The sequence below is a fragment of the Mytilus galloprovincialis genome, chromosome 11, assembly GCF_965363235.1.
Source record: "Mytilus galloprovincialis chromosome 11, xbMytGall1.hap1.1, whole genome shotgun sequence".
Lineage (NCBI taxonomy): Eukaryota > Metazoa > Mollusca > Bivalvia > Mytilida > Mytilidae > Mytilus > Mytilus galloprovincialis.
This window is the reverse complement of record NC_134848.1, coordinates 50,494,162-50,509,337: the sequence shown is the minus strand read 5'-3', so window position 1 is coordinate 50,509,337 and position 15,176 is coordinate 50,494,162. Positions and strand designations below refer to the sequence as shown.

The 15,176-nt window shown below is 30.8% G+C and overlaps 2 protein-coding genes across 2 annotated transcripts; one reads left to right on the top strand and one right to left on the bottom strand.

Moving 5' to 3' along the window:
* The first annotated feature begins 1,414 nt into the window (after positions 1-1,414).
* LOC143050793 (uncharacterized) lies at positions 1,415-4,132 on the top strand. Its single transcript, XM_076223908.1, has 3 exons — positions 1,415-1,538; positions 2,091-2,277; positions 2,925-4,132. The coding sequence occupies exons 1-3, from the start codon at positions 1,415-1,417 to the stop codon at positions 3,754-3,756; spliced, it is 1,143 nt and encodes a 380-aa protein (XP_076080023.1). The 3' UTR covers positions 3,757-4,132.
* Positions 4,133-4,230: 98 nt separating this feature from the next.
* On the bottom strand, positions 4,231-9,482 carry LOC143052337 (uncharacterized). The gene is made up of 6 exons (XM_076225342.1): positions 9,005-9,482; positions 8,212-8,351; positions 7,127-7,452; positions 6,393-6,515; positions 5,856-6,048; positions 4,231-5,333 (listed from the first exon to the last, which is right to left on the bottom strand). Exons 1-6 carry the CDS (start codon positions 9,407-9,409, stop codon positions 4,805-4,807), a joined length of 1,716 nt encoding a protein of 571 aa, XP_076081457.1. The 5' UTR covers positions 9,410-9,482; the 3' UTR covers positions 4,231-4,804.
* Between the last annotated feature and the right edge of the window lie 5,694 nt (positions 9,483-15,176).

Here is a 15,176-nt window from a genome sequence, read left to right as displayed (position 1 = left end):
GTGTTCAAACCGGCAAAGTACGTCAGATAAAGAGAATCGTTGTAGTTTTTTCCGTTTCCCAAAGGACTTAAGGAAGAGGAAAGCATGGGTAATAGCTGTAAACAGGGCAGACTTGGCTCCAAATGAGTACAGTAGAATTTGTTCTGCACATTTTGTGGACGGATGGCACAGTGACGACCCAAGTGATATAAATTACAGACCAACACTATTTTCATACAAAGAAAAAGACCTCTCTGTGTCTGAGCTAGATCGAAATGTCAGACTTGCCAGTAGAAATTTGTTGCAGGTGATTTAATGTTGTTTTTAAATACCTCCTTAATGTCAGTGTTAAAGTCATAATTTTCCAAAACATGTTTACTGTACTTTCTTATTGCTAGAGATCTACTTCCAAAGTACTTAATAATTATTCCTATAACCTGTTCATTCTTATTTTTATTCATCCCTCAATCATTTGTCAATGTTGTTTGTCATGTTTGTACATTTTTTATCACTGTTTACTTTCTTTTTTTCTTGTGTATGAGCTTCTTATCTAAGGAACACCCCTTATTGGGTAGTCAGGAGTGGGTAAATCAAAGATTAATTTTACATTTTTATAAGTTAATTAAAATATGGGTTACTTGTGGACATAAAATAATTTATTAATATTATTACAGTTGAATAATAATAACTGAAGGTAATTTCACTAAGTACATGTATTGTAAAGCTGATTACTATATATATACATGTAATACATTTGTACCTCAATTTTTATGAATAATAACTTAGAGGAAAAACTGTCGTGGTAGCCATAAGCCACCTGAAGAGTTCCTCTGGCAAGGACGAAACAGTTTCATTAACATTGATTAAAGGATATTTATAAATTTAAATATATCCTAAAAAATCTTGCACTGTAATAGTATCCTACTCCATATACATATGTAGAAACAATTTAGTGATTTTTTTTAATTAAACACACACACCCACATCATTTTAAACAAAAAGACAAATATCATGAATATAGAAAATTAGTCAAAAAGTTTTCTTTTCTGATTTTGAGTATTTTCACATGAAAGTTTCTAAAAACTTATTATAAAATAATTGACCCAGTTTTCAGTTAGTTTAGCTTTTTCACTTTGCCAAAAATCAATGCTTGGAACAGTCTATTTCAAATAACTGCTTCCCATAATACATTATCTTTTATATTCTATATCCTTTGAGCATATTTTAACAAGGCCAATTGTATGTAGAAATGTTATAAGACCTAATTGGCTATTCTTCAAGACCATATTTCATAAATCTTTTGGTAAATTTTGTTTTTGAGACAAATGACCAATACTAGAAAGATACTTTTTTCTCATGATAAATCTAGACTGTTAAAGAACAGAAGTTGAAGGTCCAGGAAACAGAGACAGCATGCCTTACCAGCTCAGTAATGATGCATTCATCTTATGCTACAGCTGGACCAGATGTGGAAATGGAGGAGTTACAGGAACCTCCAGTGTATAATCAGCTTGATAAGAGTTTGTCAGATACAAGCATGTTACTTACATCTAATGTTGGTAAGCAATTGCACAAGCCTCATTGAAATTAAACAAAGCGCCATTTTTGAAAGATCAAAAAAGACAGATCTCTATGCTGCTACCCACTTTAAAGTCCAATTGAATTCTCCCTCTCCATGCTCACCCAAATTTAAAACATTTCTTTACTAAGATCCTTGGTATAATTAAAACACAACTCTAGATATAGGTCTGGTTGCTCTCAGTAACTTTTCTCTTTTCTACTTAGCAATGTTTAATACCATTATAAACCAACATATTATAACATAAATATTTATAAAGTACAAACACTATTGTCCAATTTTTAAGGAACCAGTTTTATTTGTTTAAAAAATTAACTATGCGTCAAATTCAAGTTTATTCAAATACACCCCAAAAAATACCAAGCCCTTTTTGTTCTATATTTCCTCTTAAAAAAAAATCTCTATAGAACCTTATAATGAGTGGTGACTTAAATTGAAAAAAAAAATTACCTTTCCATCTTTCAGTATATATTCTTATAAATTGAAAACTATCTTTATTATTTTTTAAAGTTGCTGAAATGCCAATTTTGAAATTCAGGGTCTCAGTGTGATACAGATCCATTATTAAAGGAAAACCTGTTGCTGAGGAAAGAAAATGAAGAATTGAGAGCTGCACTGCAACACCATAAATGGACTATTAAAAAAATAGCAGACAATGACCAGAAGACCAGGTTTTACACAGGACTACCTAAATTTGTAGTGTTTATGTGGCTCTTCAAGTAAGATCTTAATTTTTTTTTTTCACAATAATCTAAACCCAAAATTGCACACTCAAATGTGTCCTTGTTTTGCTTATCACTAAAAATTTTGTTGAAACTATGTATTATAAACTTTTAATTAATACAAGTATTGCATGAAGTTTACATTGAGTAAATGTTTTCTTACCATGAAAAATTGCAATTGGGTTAACGAAAAAAAGACGAAACACACTGAAATAAGAGAACTAATACATGTACTAAAATACAGTAACATCACTTTAATCATATTCTCCCACACTACATGCACTAAGTATCAATCAGTTCACACAAATCCAATAAATTGTATATAGTTAATGAACGGTTGGAGTTAAATCATACATGTTACGATGTACCAGTATAAAGTTACCACAAGATGAATGAACACAAACTGAGGTGCTATTTTTTTTATATAAACATAAATCAACATATATGGCAAAATATATAATTAAGTTCAGTTTTAATCTTTCCAAAAAAAAAATCAATGTTTATAAGTCAACGATGTCACTCATGTTAAATCTTTTTACTGAATTTGTAGTATTACTCATACATGGAAAAATTGTAAGATACTATCTTTCGAACAGAATTTTCCTTAAATGCAGTACTGTAAGATATTGTCAATTCTATTTCAGTTATCTGAAACCGAAGGCAGAGAGAATGCAGTACTGGACTGGTTCAGAGACCTACCAGAAGCAAGACAGGCAAAGAGCATCAACCAACTGCATTGATTTAATTGATCAGTTTTTTGCAGTCTTAATGAGACTTAGATTAGGCCTTTTTGTTAGAGATATAGCCGAAAGGTTTAAAATTTCAGAATCCACATTTTCAAAATATTTTTCCTCATGGCTTTTATTATTGTATGAAGAGCTAAAAGTCATTAATCCATTTCCAAGCAGAGAAATAGTTGACCGTACCATGCCAGATGCTTTTAAGACCAGATATCCCAAAACAAGGGTCATTATAGACTGTACAGAATTTTTTTTACAACGTTCTGCTAGTCTTGTTAACCAAAGCCTTACATATTCTAATTACAAAAATCATAATACTGTTAAATTTTTAATTGGAATCACTCCATCTGGTGTTATATCTTTTGTTTCAGAAGGTTGGGGTGGTAGAGTTTCTGACAGGCAGATAACTCTTGAATCTGGTATACTGGATTTGTTGGATGAGAATGACTCTGTAATGGCCGAAAAAGGCTTTACTATTAAAGATTTATTAGAAAAAAAGAATTGTACACTAAATATGCCACCCTTTAAAGGTATATCTGCTCAGTTTACAACTGAACAGGTTTTTGAAACACAAGAAATTGCAAAGTTAAGAATTCATGTGGAAAGAAGTATTGGAAGAGTGAAAAATTTTCATATTTTTGATGGTGTTATGCCTTTATCTATTGCACCACAATCTACACAAATTTTTAAAGTGTGTTGTTGGTTAACAAATTTTGATGAACCCCTAGTCAAGTAATAGGCTGTAAGTCTTATAGTCTTTGAAAAATAAAATGGTAAACAAAGTTTACTGAATATAAGAATTTAAAGGTCTACATTTGCATTTTCAAAAAGTCTTCAGCAAATAAAAAGAATCAATGATGATGGTCAGTTATTTCCTGATTGCATTCCTGATTCTGTTTTTCAATAATTATTACACTTGTTTACTCTTCTCAGTCTGTTTGCCAATTCTGTAATAAGATATTCATTTCCTTGAGTTACTTCCCTTTGGACATAATATTTTATTGACCACGAGATAGCAGAAATATTTATCTTCATGTTATGATTGAGATCTTATAAAGTTTTAAAAATATTGTCATTCCATTTAATCTTTTATTAACCTAAAAGTTTGATGTTAATACTTGTTTCTTTTTTTTCAAACTGATGACAAATTGGCAAATGGACTAATAATAATAAAGTCTATTGAAGATATGTTTAAAATAGCATTGTGTCTGTCAAAGTTGTAGATGGGCTTCTGAATTAACTCATAATATTTTCATGCTATGCTCAATAATATTGTAAAATATATAAAATGATTTTTGTTCAATGGTCTTTTTATTAATTTACAGTGCAATTTCCAGACATTCTTTTGTCACTTTAAAATAATTTTAAGGAGTACAAACTTGAGGGTAAACGCAAACATCAAATCATTGGTTTCATGATGGATAAGTTTTTGAATGAAAGAAATTATACATATTCATTAATTTTGTTATTACTAGAACGAAAACTTAAAATTAAAAAAAAAAAATGGTCATATAGCTCATTAAAATTTGCTAATTTATGCTGTATATGCAAATCATATATTATCTCCCTTTGATATAATCTCAAATATACTAAATTGCCACATACAAGTTTTATTTTAAAGGATTTCTGCATTTTAAAAATTAGAAAAAATAGTTACACAAACACAACAATCATTTATATCTTGATGACATTTTTTGATAAAAAATCAATATGGTGATGTTATGCAGTTATACCCTCAAATTGCCTCAACTATTATACTTATTCTTAAAATTGTAATAATGTGTTTACTGATAAAAGCATGGAAAAATGTTATCCATATAGAATTTTACAAGTTTCTGTAGCATGTTTTGTACAAATTCAGCATTAAAGTACACCCTGTCAATGCAAATGTTGTTTTCTTTTGCTGCTGTCCACAGAACAAAGTCACACCAAGGAAGTTCTTTAATTGCCATTTCACCTTGGACTTGTGCATAGTATTTGTGAAATGGGTTCAATGTTGGGCCATCAGGTGTAGAAATCAAACAAAAACTAGGGTCATTCATCCCAAGAATAGTGTTAATTTCCAATGTGTTGACCCTCACTCCCTTCAGAGAAAATGGACATTTAATCTCTAGGAGACCAACACTATCTCCTTCAATCACTATGCCATCACTAGTTGCTCCTAGAAACGAGTAGATGTTGTTTAAAGTTAAGCCTGCTGTTTCGACTTTGAAATCATCATATTCCATGCATTGCTTTAGTTCTATATACTGGGCCCTTGCCCTGTCCTCATTGTCTACTCCCCACTGAATAGCCTGAGGAAGTGATGAATACCTGCAAAACAGAAATGTACATGAAGATTTTTATCACTACAACTTTGCAAAGATAATCATGGACTTTCATATATGCATTGACCAATTAAAACAATAATAATTTCTTTATTGACTGGTCAACAAACCTTTGTCCAAATTAGTAATCCAAATGAATTGACTGATAGTATTGATTTTCTGTCAATTATGTGGTTATTGGGATATTTATACATGAATAACTATTACAGAAATAAGAATGTTTGAATGTCACACTAAATTAAAATCAAAATCCTGTATTTTTTTGCATCCGATTTATCAACTAGTCTAAATGGTCATATAGTTTACCAAGACATCCTGTTGAAAATTCAAATGTTCTGTACTTATAAGTAGTTTGTACTATTCAAATTACATTTATCACTTTAAGTAGTACTTTTGTTAAGATCAAATTAAAAAGAAATCTGTTGTTAATTATTTTCTGATAGAGAGTTGTCTCCTTGGTAATCATACATCTTTTATGTAGAAATTTATGCCATTTAAATTTGAATACCTATCAAGGGAGGATCCCTCAGTTATTTGTCTTATAAGAGAATTTGGACTTCTTCCTGCTGCCATTACATCACCGAATATGGAACTTGTTATTCTTCCTTTATGGAGATCTCTCCACACTGTACTCCCTCTCTGCAACCTTGTATTGCTCTCTATATATTCAACCAGCTCTCTTTCTATTGATGGTGGTGGTACTGTTTTAAAGTATTATATAAGGTATAAGCTAGGGTGTTTGCTCAAACATTTAAATTAATCATCAAATAAAAGATTTTTTTCACATCAACTTCTTACAATATGTCTCAATTTTATTGCATTGTTTGGACACCCCCTCCCTTTCTGGGTCCACCAATGATTAATATTTACATGTATTTGTGAGTATATAATATTGTATTTATAAAACAAATTGGCATGAATTCCTTTCAATCAAATAATTTTCCTCACTAATTTGAGTTTATCTTGGATAAATCTATTTAGAATCATGCTAAAAGCCATTTAAATATGTTTCACAAAATAAATTAAAATGTGTTAATATAATTACAGTTGTTTTCTGTATATAGCATTTGTTTCATCTTTCTTTCCATTGGGTCAACCCAAGTATCCATCTCCACTTCTTGGTGTACATCAGGAGTAGATTCAGGAATATTCCATAAATGAGACATGCCTTTTTAAATGAAATTTCAAAAATTAATTATTTGTTTAATAAAGACAAAACAAACTTTGCAAAACTTTGTACACCTAATATTTGCTTTTTAATAATAAGTTACCTCCCTTTTGAAATTATACACTTCAATATAGTTCAATATTTTTTCATACTTTACCTATAAGATAAATAGATGGTTATTTAAAATAAATAATATCTTGGTGTCACTGAAAATTATTTGATTGCAGAGAAATTTTAAATGTTGTGGTTTCTCTATAATGAGATGCATATTTCCATTAATTCAAATTATTTCCCCTTTACTTCAATACAAAAACCCATAATCTACAAAGTAAACTGATTCATTATACTATTGATTTTTTTTAAAGAGAAAATTTACTTAATTTAAGAAAAGAAAGAAAGCTTACTTTTGGGAAAATTTTGGACAACGTGGAAAATTGAGCAATTCAGTGAGAATTAGGGGTTCATTTTCTTGTACATGCATATGTATATAGTGTTTTTAAAACATAACAGAAGAAGCAATATTGTGGTATGATTTGTCACCTTTATAAAAATGAGTTTCAAAATTTTTACATCCAATCACTTTTTTTTTAATATAATGCTTGTTACTATACCTGTATTAGGAAAAACATTCTTTAGTTCCATTAAATGTTGTAATGTTAAGTCCAGATTTACTGTACGGTCAGCTGTATGGCGTGGATCAAAAGACTGGAATGTGGTATAACCAGTCTCGGATGTACCTGCATTCCTTTCCTCAGATGAAGAAGCCAACTTTGGTTTCTTTGATGCCATGGAACATAATGGTCTTGGTTGAACATCTTTCCTCGGAACATTCCATGTACAGGATTTAGAGGTACAGCTCTCTGCTTCTGTTATTCCGACTTTAGCTCGGCTCAATGCAAACAAGAGACTGCCAATATGGCTACATGACTGTGCTAACCTAAAAATAAAAAAAATAATATAAGAAGACTGTATTGTTGATAAAAATAAACATTTTAGTTACATGTACAAATTACATAACAAATAAATAGAGTATGATTTCTACTATAATATTATTCATTAGGCAGCAACCATTTGATTTTCTGGGGGGGCTATGGTTTTTTTTTCTGGACAAATTTTTTTCGCGACAAGTCGAAAACAATTTTTTTCTTTCAATTTCAGCATTACATATAGTGGCAGCTGAGGGTGAAACAAACAATTTTTTTTTCTCAGAATCAAAAACAAATTATTTTTTTCTCCAAAAACTGGAAACAAACTTTTTTTTCCCAAAAAACCATAGCCCCCCCCAGAAAATCAAATGGTTGCTGCCTTAGTATATTATTTTTTTTTATATATATTTAGGGGTTAAATCCTGATGTCTAAATGATATAAAATCTAAGAAGAAAATTACAATGACAGTGTTTAAGGTAAAATCTGGTATCTGATTTAAATTTAGTTTTCTATACAGCCCTAATAAAGAAAATATGGGGGAGGGCAAAATTCAAAGAAATTTGAACCCAAATGAAATTTGTTTTCACCTAAGCAATAAGTTTGTCAACCTATACACCTAGATCTAAAATATAAGGCAGCCCCCTTTTTTTTAAATTGTTAGTGGCACAAGGGTTAACTTTAATTTGTTCATAAGCACAAAATAATGGTGGAATTATTTTAAGATTATTTTTTTTTTAAATAATTATAATATTTTTTTTCTAATATTTACCCTATAGGACACTGACAGTATCCATATTGCACCATAAAATCCCCACTATCTGTTTTCAAAGTGCATATATACACCTGGTATCTTTGTTTCTTCATGGATGCTTGACACATTGCTCGGATATAAATTGTCTGTTCATTGATCTGAAATCACAAAGAAAGATTTAAGTTTTGTATAAATTATTTGTTTATTAACAGCAGAGACCTATATTATATGTCTCTGTTAACAGTATTTTCTTTCTTCAAAAATATAATTAATTTTCCTTTAAAAAGTGATGTTTGTCTTTACAATTGAATATACACAGTATAATTGTTTTGTTTTTAACTGTTACTTTCTGCCAAAATACTCATCTTGATGCTTTTAAATGGCAACTACAAAAAATTCTAAGTATAAATTTTATAGTCTAAATTAAAGGAATTGCTGTGATTATTTGATTTGATATGTTTTTGCAGAATAATCTTCTTTATTAACTACCACATTTAAGAATGATGCAAGTTTTCCTGACCACAAATACAAAAAAATCACATATAAATCCTATATATTGAGCTGTGCAAATTGAAAATCTAGTCAATGTATTCATTACCAAAAATTCACACATCAAAATAATGAGTTTCTATAATTAAGTTTCTTATTAATTATGATTTTTAATGATCATGGGCATAAATATATATAAATTATTATGTTTTTTGTGTCTTTATTTTCATTTAATTATCTAGTGTCACCTCTATATATCATTTCAATTTAGTGTGCCTGTCATATTCAAGCCTGTTATCTTAAATATTCTGGGTTTTATTACCTGTGCCATCCCTACGTCTTGGATATCACCAGCATCATAATGTTTGACTGCCTTGTCAAGGCCCTTGAAATTTTGAGTTGTTGTCCCTGAATACGTAGGTCTTGTCACCATAAAATCGTAAATATGTGCAAATTTGATTATTGGAAATTTGGTTTGGTCACAGATGGTGTAAGTCACTCTGTTGAAGGGCGGGAGGTTTTCATTTTCTTCACTGGGAATCATCACATCACCCACTAGGACTGCTTGCTTGATAATCGGTGTTAAGGTAGATGAAGGAACTTGTTCTGTCAGTATGTCCGAAATTATCCTTTCTTTTTTCTTCTTTTCCACTTCAATATTATGCTCCGCGGCAAGAATCTTTAAAGAACTGAGATTTAACTTATTTAAACTTTCCCGGGTCGCCATGTTGGTATCCAGTGTAAACAAGTTGCCGTCCGGAAGCGTTTATGCGAATGCTCGGGATTTATCGTGAAAGGGCTTATAGATGTTGCCAAACACGTTTTATCTTCATTGCATACCTGTAAAATCGATCTTTTCAAAGCCATGGAATTCGATGCCCCTTTTAGGCGAATTATTGGCAATCTCCCACTTCCTTTAGGTACTGTTATATTTCCTATCGTGACATGCATTGACGTATCTAAAGATAGGGTTTCCTCTGAATTCAGCACATTCTCGACAGCTTCCATTACTCTTTGTGATTTTATGTTTTACCATTTATCTTAGGGTGCAACGAGGGAATTTTTAAGTTCGGGATGAGAGATGATAACTCGTCCTAAATCGTTTTCATTTCCTATGCTTTGTGTAGAACATAATCAAACATGTTTTCCAATTCCTTTTAAAGATAACGTAATTTTTTTTATCCTTCCACGTATCATTAGTCATTAAATTTTACTTTACATGTGGTCTCTTGCCAAATTTCTAGAGAATGTTTTTTGTCCGGACCTTCGAAATAAATAGGGGGTTTCTTTGGGTTCTGCGCCGTAACCTTCTTCTGAAGAATCGTTCATGGTCAGTGTGACATGTTGGTCAGTATCATCAATCACATTTTCTATGTTTGACCTATTAGTATCGGGGCAACTGGTAAACTGAAAAGGTGATAAATTTGCGAGGAAGGAGTCTCCCAAATCATCCAATTGACAGTGTAGAGCATTGGGTGTAACCAGTTCGTTTTCCAACTTTTGGGTATATTGGTTAGAAAAAGCTTGTTTAGGGTACGTCAGATATATCGCTGAAATGGTCAACTGTAGTGTTATTGGTTATATCTACAGTTTTGTTTTGACTTGTGGTCATGTCTATATCACCCAAATTTCATGGATTTCCAATATACCCTCCTTCTTCCGTTGGCAGTCCAAATTTCTCCGACGATCATCCCAGATGGCCTCTTTTGTATCAACCTACATATTGTAATTATTGTGAACTTGTTCTCGTCCTGAATATGCATGAAATATTTGCCACTGGACGTTAAGCAACCAACAATCAATCAATCAACTCGGATGATAAATAAAATCTCTTTTTACCCCATGTATATGCAAGTAAAATTACGAGCTTTTCTAATACTTGAGAGCTGTTTAAGAGAAAGTTATATGTGGCCCATCTTAATAAACTGTTGACGTCAGTGAAACTGATTAGTACATCTGTCAAATTGACCGACTGAAAATGATTTATTCTGTTTTGTACCAAGATATGAATCATTGTCTGAGACCCATTCTTGCAACTCGTTTAAAGACGTAAAGTTGTTGATGACATTGTTCAAGGTTGGTGGTTTGTGTTTCATGGTTTCAACTAAAAAAAACGTAGAATTTGTTCCTTCAGTGAACTCATTTTTGTTTACTAGTATTTTATTTTGACAAACGACTATTTTTGGAATAAAACAAATTTCAAAACAATTATTAGAACATAAAAATTGCTTCCATGAAGACTGATAGTACAAGCTAATGTGGATAAATTGTCCTACCTTATGTCTCATCTCCCATACCTCCAATAAATCTATCATGTTCTTTTCACTTCTTATAGTGTCAAGCCCCCCATATTATGCAATTTGAAAAGTAGGTTAATTGTTTGATTGTACTTCTAACCTCTGTGTTATTTAAAATTAAAGGTTCATTAATTTCCTTAATTATATCCCATTAATATACTATGTTTAGGTTCATTAATTTCCTTTTAGTAGATTAAAGTAGGGTTTTTTCCCCTTTCATAAATAACTGAAGACATTAAAAACAACATATTTAATAAAAAGTCATAATAAAATATACATTCTTAATATAAAACATTCCAAGTAACAAAAAACCCTAAAGTAACAACATTAATGGAACACTATTTTAGCACCATTTTCATAATAAAAACTTGGGACTAGAAAAATGTCTTTGGTCAGTAAAACAATAGTCTTCTAAATAAGACCAGCCATAAAGACATAAACAAATGCAATTTAGAAACATACTTAGCACCAATTTTAACTGCAAACAATAACCAAAAAAAAAAGAGTACAACATATCTTTTTTTATATTTTTATTATTACAAAAGAGGTCATACTGATATTAACATCTTTTAAATTTCTCTTTGTGTCATCTCAGAAATTTTTAAGAATATAGTTTAGTTATCAATATACAAAAGATAATTTATACAAAAACTATATTGATTGATGAGCCACTTAAAATATGGGACTGGGCATTGTATAATTAACAACAAAACTTGAAAACTATCCTGAGTATTTCACGAATACTGTGCATGCATATAACAATTGAAAATCTATTTACATTGTTTTGAAGTCACAAAATACTTTATTCCATTGTCAGTATTATTTATTTATACACCTGCCATATCACAAATTTATGGTCTAATATTTTCACACTGGTTTGAAAAAGGTTTTTAAAATTAAAGATGAATGAAATCTAAAATTTGTTTGCCCCAAAATGTTTTTCACTAAACTATGGTCAAAAGCTATTTAATTTTGTTTTAATTTAAATCTTGCATTTAGTATTTTTTACTATAATTTAATCTAAAAAAGAATCCAAATATTATGTTCAAACAATAAAACTAATTTCAGCACAATTTAACAATTTCTTTCACATGTAAGTCTCTTCTGTTAAGGGGGTCTTCATTCGATGACTTCTGGTCCTTCTTGCTATTGGTGGTGTCGGATCTTCCATTGGTGGTGCAGAGGGTTCTGGAGATGATTCCCTGTTGAAGCTTTCAGTGTCTGATGAGGAGGAGTAGGTACGGAGTGTAAAATTAGGAGGGATGTTTTCAATGGATCTTAATGAACTAATTCTAGGTACTGTTGGTTTTGTTTTGTTTGTTGTTTTTTTTGGGGGGGGATATTTCTGGAATGGGAATGATGGTGGGTAGTTCAAAGGACGGAGTAATATCTAGTGTTGGTATTTGCGTTGTCGCTGTTGAATCCTGTTGTGATATTGTTATGGGAAGATGTGGCTGTTTCTGCTGTCTACTTCTGTATATCATCTTGCCTACAACCAGTGAAATGTAGGCAACAAATAGACCCGACCCTGTCCAGAATACTGCACAATGAGAAAAAAAAACCACATTTATATTCATTGTATAACCTTACCACAATAAATTGATATTTAACCTGCCATGACAGAATATAAGGTTATTCCTTTTTTCCTTTGTTTTTTCATGTTGAGTAAAAATATACTGTTTAGTTGATCAAATACCAATTCTCCTCATCTTGTGCAAAAGTACAACTATAATGTCAAACACGTTCACATTTATGTATTTAACCCATAATTAACATTTGAAAAAAATATTATTGTCTATGTGGGTTAAACAAAACTATAGAACTGACATATTCAGTGTCATACATCTATAGCTATAGAACTGACAAAACATGTGATAATTTACCAGATCATTTGTATTGCCATGGTCTTGACTTGATACAGACATTTCAATTGAATGGTTATTCAATCATCTTACATAAAAGATTTGTATGTACCATCAAGGGTTTTAAAGCAACCCTGTCCAATTATTTCTTATTAAATAGTAATGCTAACTTAGATTTATCTGTAATATTTCCCAGTGTCTGTGTCATTTGAAATCATTGGTTATATTTTCTAATTGGCAGTCATATCACAACTGTAACTTTCATATCTTTGATATTTAAAATTAATGGACCAAAAGTGGCTTCTATACACTTTATCGTTGTTGCATGAATTGCAAAATAAATGAAAATGTGTTATTCTCTCGCCTGAAAACTTTAAGTTAATTGTTTCACTTTAAACTTGATAATTAATACTTACGGCTGCTACATCACCCAACACTGACATCAAACAATTCAAGGTGATATTACAATCAGATGAAAACTGATCTGTCCATGTAAATGTATAGGCCTTTTTTAATGCATGACATAAAACACCTGTAACATGGTGGTGCATTTTTTCAAGAGTTGTTTCATTCTGAAAAAAAAAGGTTTAAAAACATGTGCTCATAACTTAATAAGAAGAATGCAATCATAATTCAAAATATTGGCAAACAGGAAGTAGTTATCTGACTTATCTGAGGGTGCACATGTTACTCATCTGCTGACCAAATAAAGTCATTGATATAAAATTATGACATGTGTTGAGTTCCTTTCCTTCAAATATTAAAAAAAATCAAAGTAAATGCCAACAAGAGTTAGGTATCTGACAAATCTCGTGATGTTTTTGTATCACACGTCATCACTGTCAAGCTGTTGAATAAATATCAAATATGAGGTCATTTTATTTAAAGTTACCTTTTTTGTTTTTTCTTGACGTCACAATAAGATTCAATATGCCTTAACAAATTAGGCGGAGAGTGTATAAAATCAGCAATAACTAGATAAAAGTATTAAGAAAATGTTAATTCAAACATAAATAGGTATGTCATGTCCTAGAAAAATATCTAATGAAATGAACTATATATATTGAAAAGCTTTGCATGTATTATAGACAATATGTTATGGGGAAATAAATGCAATCTGAACCTTGGTCCTTATAAAATAAATTTACCTTGAAATGTAATGGAAACCTTGATAGATTGGTTTTAGACTGATCCATATTGTCAATGATTACTGATGTATACATGCTTGGATGTTCTTTCGATTTCTTGATATGTTTATAATATTTTTCTCTGCATATTCTGGAAAAAAAAATCAAAATATAACATACCACTCACAAATAACTAATAGTTGTGCTAATTCCATGACCTTTGCTTACCTAAACCCAACACATTTTTTAGAAGTGGTGAGTTATCCTAAATGGAATAATTGCCCAACATCAAGGTGTAGTGATGTTAGGAAAAATACATTTCTTTGCACAGTAGTGACTAAACTAACTAAAGACCTCATTGTTAAATGAAGTTGGTGTCCTAAAGTTGGTAATTTCGGTGTCATTTGGTCTCTTGTGGGGAGTTGTATCATTGGCAATCATACCATATCTTCTTTTTTTTATATAAAAACGGAAGATGTCACCAAGATTAATTACTCAATAACAAGTCAACTGAAGGTTTTGTATTAATTGGCAGATCACAACATAACATCTCTCATCATATTTGCCTCAATAATAGCAGCTTTCAAGATAATCTGACAAATTTGCATTAACCCCCAATGTTCTATTTTAACAATATGTTAGCAATTTCGGTTTGAAGGCATGGTCATTGACCACATTTGTGTATACTATTAACCCAAGGAGATTGTTGCAGAGATTTTTATAGAAGGAAAAGTTCACTCAAGGTCAGTTGGGCTAATAATGTTGATGTACTTGTATCAATAATGAAAAGTAAAAAAATCTTTTTTAAGAGTGAATAAAATTCTTACTTGTGAAGAAGCAAGTGTGCTCTTCTCTTGTCTTTCAGCTCCCCCAAATCGATCTTTGTCAGTTTCTTGCTGATGGTTTCTTTAAAGATTACACACTCATTACATTTGCTGAGTTTCTGATACTATAAAGAAAAACAATACATCTATTTAAGTATATGAATGTATCAATTTAAGCATGAAAGGATATTTGCTATTATGACGAAGGAGTTAATTATATAACATAAAGCTGGAGGTATGATATAAAGGCACTGTCATACCAATAAATTATATAGAATTGCCACATAATTTAATTTATTTTTATAACTAAAAGATTGAAATATAGTTCAGTTTCATTTTGAAGGTCCATGGTGACATTTAGTTACCTAAATCCATGTCAATGGA

Coding starts and splice junctions, on each gene's coding strand:
- LOC143050793 (XM_076223908.1), top strand. CDS start 1,415: ATGCATTCATCTTATGCTACAGCTGGACCAGATGTGGAAATGGAGGAG. Junction 1,539..2,090: donor GTTACTTACATCTAATGTTG/GTAAGCAATTGC, acceptor GCCAATTTTGAA/ATTCAGGGTCTCAGTGTGAT. Junction 2,278..2,924: donor GTGTTTATGTGGCTCTTCAA/GTAAGATCTTAA, acceptor ATTCTATTTCAG/TTATCTGAAACCGAAGGCAG.
- LOC143052337 (XM_076225342.1), bottom strand. CDS start 9,409: ATGGCGACCCGGGAAAGTTTAAATAAGTTAAATCTCAGTTCTTTAAAG. Junction 7,453..8,211: donor TACTGTCAGTGTCCTATAGG/GTAAATATTAGA, acceptor TTTTATTTTTAG/GTTAGCACAGTCATGTAGCC. Junction 6,516..7,126: donor GAATGTTTTTCCTAATACAG/GTATAGTAACAA, acceptor TCATTTAAAAAG/GCATGTCTCATTTATGGAAT.